Below are 4418 nucleotides of genomic sequence, written 5' to 3'. Positions count from 1 at the left end.
GTGGCGGTTTCTAAGATGGCCGAGCATTCTCGGCGGTATACGGTGGCTCATGACGGGGTTCGGGAGCCACTGCCGCCTCCTGCGGGAGTCAAGGCAGCTGCGTTGACTCTTTACTCCTTTCTTGGGCTCCCATTCGCGGTAACTAACTAACTTACTACTAAATATATAGCTTGTTTGGATGTGAAATTCTCGGCAGAGTAATTTCGTATATTCTGCATCTAAATTCTTTTTACAAGAAAAAAAAAATAACAAAAGAATATTTACTAAAATTAAATGAAGACATGTTGTGTTGCTTTGGCATGTGTTTAATTCTTTAACAATCTTATCACTTTAACTGTCCCCTATCCAATAATAGAAACAATTTAATACAGTACAAATTAGAATTAATTTTCGTTGGCATCAAATTGAGCTCTCTTTTTTTCAACTGACATGTACAAATCTATTAGCCTTTTACTTAAAACAATAATAATAACTAACATCTTAGTTTAATTAATTATTTGTTGATTTGTTTCAGATTACTTGTAGCATACCCTATACTCTAGCATCTATATTCTCCAGCGCAGCAGGGGCAGGCCAAGGTACGTTCAAAGTTCATACCCAGTAAAACTAATTAATTAATTACTAAGTTGAGATCGCTGAGGTAGAGTAAAATATGTAATTAATTAACGTGTTTTAAATTTGTTGTTGTTTGATCACAATATTCAGGGCTATCCCTTGCAATTCTGAATCTTGCAGTTGTGATACCACAGGTTAGAATTAATCGTCGCTTAATTTCACTTGACATGTTTAAAACAATAAAACTTGATTAGAGGCAAACTTGATTATGATTATGATTATTGATGACAGATGGTGATGTCTGTGGTTAGTGGACCGTTTGATAAACTTTTTGGTGGTAACTTGCCATCGTTTGTGTTGGGTGCTGTGGCAGCTGCAATCAGTGGAATACTATCATTGTTTTTCCTTCCTTCTCCCCCGCCTGATTTCACCAAAGCTGCTGCAACCTCCACCCCTGCTGCCTTCCACTAATCACCAAACAACAGAGTTTGAATATCATGATCATGATGAATTGGTGGGCTGTTATATCCTTCTACTATTGGTGCTTTCTGTAGATTTCTAGTATTATTGGCTGATCATGATGATGAGGATGATACAGAGTGAAAGTTACATTTTCTATATATATATCCTCAAAGTGGAGAGATTCATGGATCTTGTTCAACCATACACATACAGTAATAATGCGTGCCTTGTTGATCATGCATGCACCAGTCACAATTCACAGATAAGACTCAACATTGTCTTTCTTTATCGCCAAGAGGAATTACTAAAAAGAGAAAGTAAAATACCATTGTAGGGTGGGAGTAAAAAGATATATTTTTATTTATTTAATTTATTTTAGAAGTGAAATGATGACATGGAAAAATTCAAATTGAAAATTGTCATCCTAAGTTGCTTTAATTTTTCGTCTTCCCTTCTCTTGTGTCAAATCATTAATCTAATTACAAAATGTGAAACTGATAAGTAAAATTAATTATTGAATGTGACAGAAAAGTAGTAAAACTTTTAATAGAGAAACACAAGTTAGGAAGCATTTTTAGGGGGGGAAAAAAAGACTTGAATAAGATAAATTCATACTTCTAATTAAAACCCACAAACTTAGACAAATAAATATTTGTATGCATATATTAGAACATGCCTAATCAAAAGTAAAGGTTTTAGAATTGTCTAGAGAAGGGATTTAATTTATAGTCACTTTTTAAATATTTTTGCCTTTTCTTAATTTTAACTGAAAGAGAACATAATTGTTAAAGTGTTTGTCAAATAAAAAATTAGGAGACAATTTTATTTTATCTCTTTATAATATTTTCAGAAATAGAACAACATTTATTGTTAGAATAATTGTAACTTTTGAGATAAAGATAATGTAGGAGATATTTTTATTTTGTCTCTTCACGAAAGAAAAATAGAAGAAGAGTAAAGAAGAAAAATTCACACAGCCATGTATTCTGATTCAATTACCATGTGTAATGTAACATACATCCAGTCTTTCTTACAACAGTGGTGAAATTTCACTATCTTTCAAAGATTATAAGCACCAATTTTTTTAGGATTCAACCCAATTCTATCTAGGACAAACCTAACTTCTATCTAAGTTAGATTTAACTAGATTTACTCCCTAAATTTTTAACCACTAAGTGCTTACCCAACTTTGTAAGAAAATCCCCTCAAGATCATGTGTACAAAATAGAAAAACATACAAAAAAAACTTTGACATAATTTTCTGACTTTTTCTTGTATCTCTCTTTAGTTTTTACTGATTCTTCACTATATGCCTTTTTTCACTGAAAAGAAATAAAGAAAAAATGAACACTGAAAAACAGAAAATTCAATGTAAAATCCTGAAGAAGAAAAAGGGATAGCTTGTAAGCTATGAGAACTCAAACTGTGTGCTCACTCTTTGAATCAATCTCTGGCCATTTACCCCTTTAATAGAGGAGTAAAGCTTCCAAAGCTTGAATCTTAGATTGAACATTTCACTTTCTTCTTTTCCAATGTCACAGCAGCAGCAACAGTAGAGCAAAAGATAGCAACAGTGATTAAAGCTGTTAGAAACAAGAGACCAAGCTTAAGAAAGTATTTTGTGTATTATTCAGTATGATGAAAAGTACAATATACAAGGGGTATATATAGGTACTAGAAGAATCAAAGTAATAAAAGTATAGAATCCTATAATTAATATACAGATATGCTATATAAATATAAACGATACTAACTGATCTAAATTGACTCTAATGATTCTCTAACATCTCCCCTCAAACTCAAGTGGGAGCTAACGATACCATCTTGAGTTTGGATAACAAAGTCCGGAAACGAGTCGGGTGATGAGCTTTCGTGAAGATATCAGCTATCTGATCCAGTGTTCCAACAGTAATGAGACGAACAGCATCAATAAAGATACGTTGCCGAACAAAGTGACAATCAATCTCAATGTGTTTGGTGCGTTTATGAAACACATCATTATGGGCAATCTGAATAGCACTGCGGTTGTGACAAAAAACATCAGCAGGGGACGACTGAGGAGCTCCCAAATCTTCGAGAAGTCAACGAATCGAGATAACCTCAGCAGTAGTGTCAGCAAGGGCATGGTACTCAACTTCTGTGCTTGAGCGAGCAGTGAACGTTTGCTTCTTAGCATGCCAAGAAATGAGAGCGTCGCCAAGAAACAAACAGTAACCAGTAGTAGGACGACGATCAGTGGGATCACCAGCCCAATCATCATCGGAGTATGCCTGAAGGGACAAAGAGGAATGGGCAGAAAAATAAAGGCCATGAAATAGAATGCCTTTGATGTAGCGAAGAATGCGAAGAACTGCCGCATAGTGAGTAGTACGAGGAGCTGACAATAACTGGCTAAGTACATGAACTGGATAGGCGATGTCTGGTCGGGTGACAGTCAAGTAGATGAGACTTCCAACTAACTGTCGATAGAGAATCGGATTATCCAAAATAGTGTCATCCATAGGGGTAAATCGAACATTAGGTTCAAGAGGAGTAGACTCAGTGCGACTATTTGTATTCCTAGCACGAGCAAGAAGATCTGAAGCATACTTAGCCTGAGAGAGATAGATGCCATCATCTGTGGAGATCACCTCGAGACCAAGAAAATAGCTTAGAGAACCAAGATCTTTCATCTCAAAGGTACGATGAAGTGAGGCTTTGAGATCAGAGATATCATCAACATCATCTCTAGTAATGATCATGTCATCAACATACAAAAGCAGAAGAATAACTCCATGTGCACTTTTACGAATAAAAAGCGCATTCTCATAAGGACTGCAAGTGAAACCGAGATTGCAGATGGTGGTGTTGAACTTGTCAAACCATTCATGAGGAGCTTGCTTAAGACCATAAAGTGCCTTGCGAAGAAGACAGACTCGGTTAGAAGGACAAGGATAACCTCGAGGTGGTTTCATATAGACCTTCTTTTTTAAATCTCCATTAAGAAATGCATTCTTCACATCCATCTGACTGAGAGACCATTTTTTGACCGCAGCAATGGCAAGAAGAGCTCGAACAGATGTGAGACGAGCAACATGAGCAAAAGTCTCTTCATAGTCAATACCATACTCTTGCGTACAACCTTGAGCAACCAAGCATGCCTTATAACGGTCAATAGAACCATCAGAGCGAGTCTTGATCTTGTATACCCATCTACTGCCCACAACTTCCTGATTAGAAGGAGGATCAACCAAATTCCAAGTGTGTGCTTTTTCAAGTGCCTGTATTTCTTCCTGCATTGCTTGTTGCCAATTTGGATTTGTGGAGGCTTCTCTGAATGACTTAGGTTCATGTTGATGAAGAATAGTACAAAAGAAATGATAATCAAGAAGATGAGGAGGTGGATTTCTCACCCTGGAACA

At 36.1% G+C, this 4418-nt stretch overlaps 1 protein-coding gene across 1 annotated transcript in view; it reads left to right on the top strand.

Annotated features, from left to right (window-relative positions):
- LOC107619411 (sucrose transport protein SUC2) overlaps positions 1-1452 on the top strand; it is a gene marked incomplete in the record, with an annotated part of 3130 nt that extends 1678 nt beyond the window's left edge. The window contains 4 exon segments of the mRNA XM_016321696.2: positions 1-138; positions 515-578; positions 706-749; positions 847-1452. Coding sequence (XP_016177182.1) covers positions 1-138; positions 515-578; positions 706-749; positions 847-1026 — 426 coding nt within the window.

The sequence above is a fragment of the Arachis ipaensis genome, chromosome B09 (genome assembly GCF_000816755.2).
Source record: "Arachis ipaensis cultivar K30076 chromosome B09, Araip1.1, whole genome shotgun sequence".
Classification (NCBI taxonomy): domain Eukaryota; kingdom Viridiplantae; phylum Streptophyta; class Magnoliopsida; order Fabales; family Fabaceae; genus Arachis; species Arachis ipaensis.
This window is presented reverse-complemented; position numbering and strand designations above follow the sequence as displayed.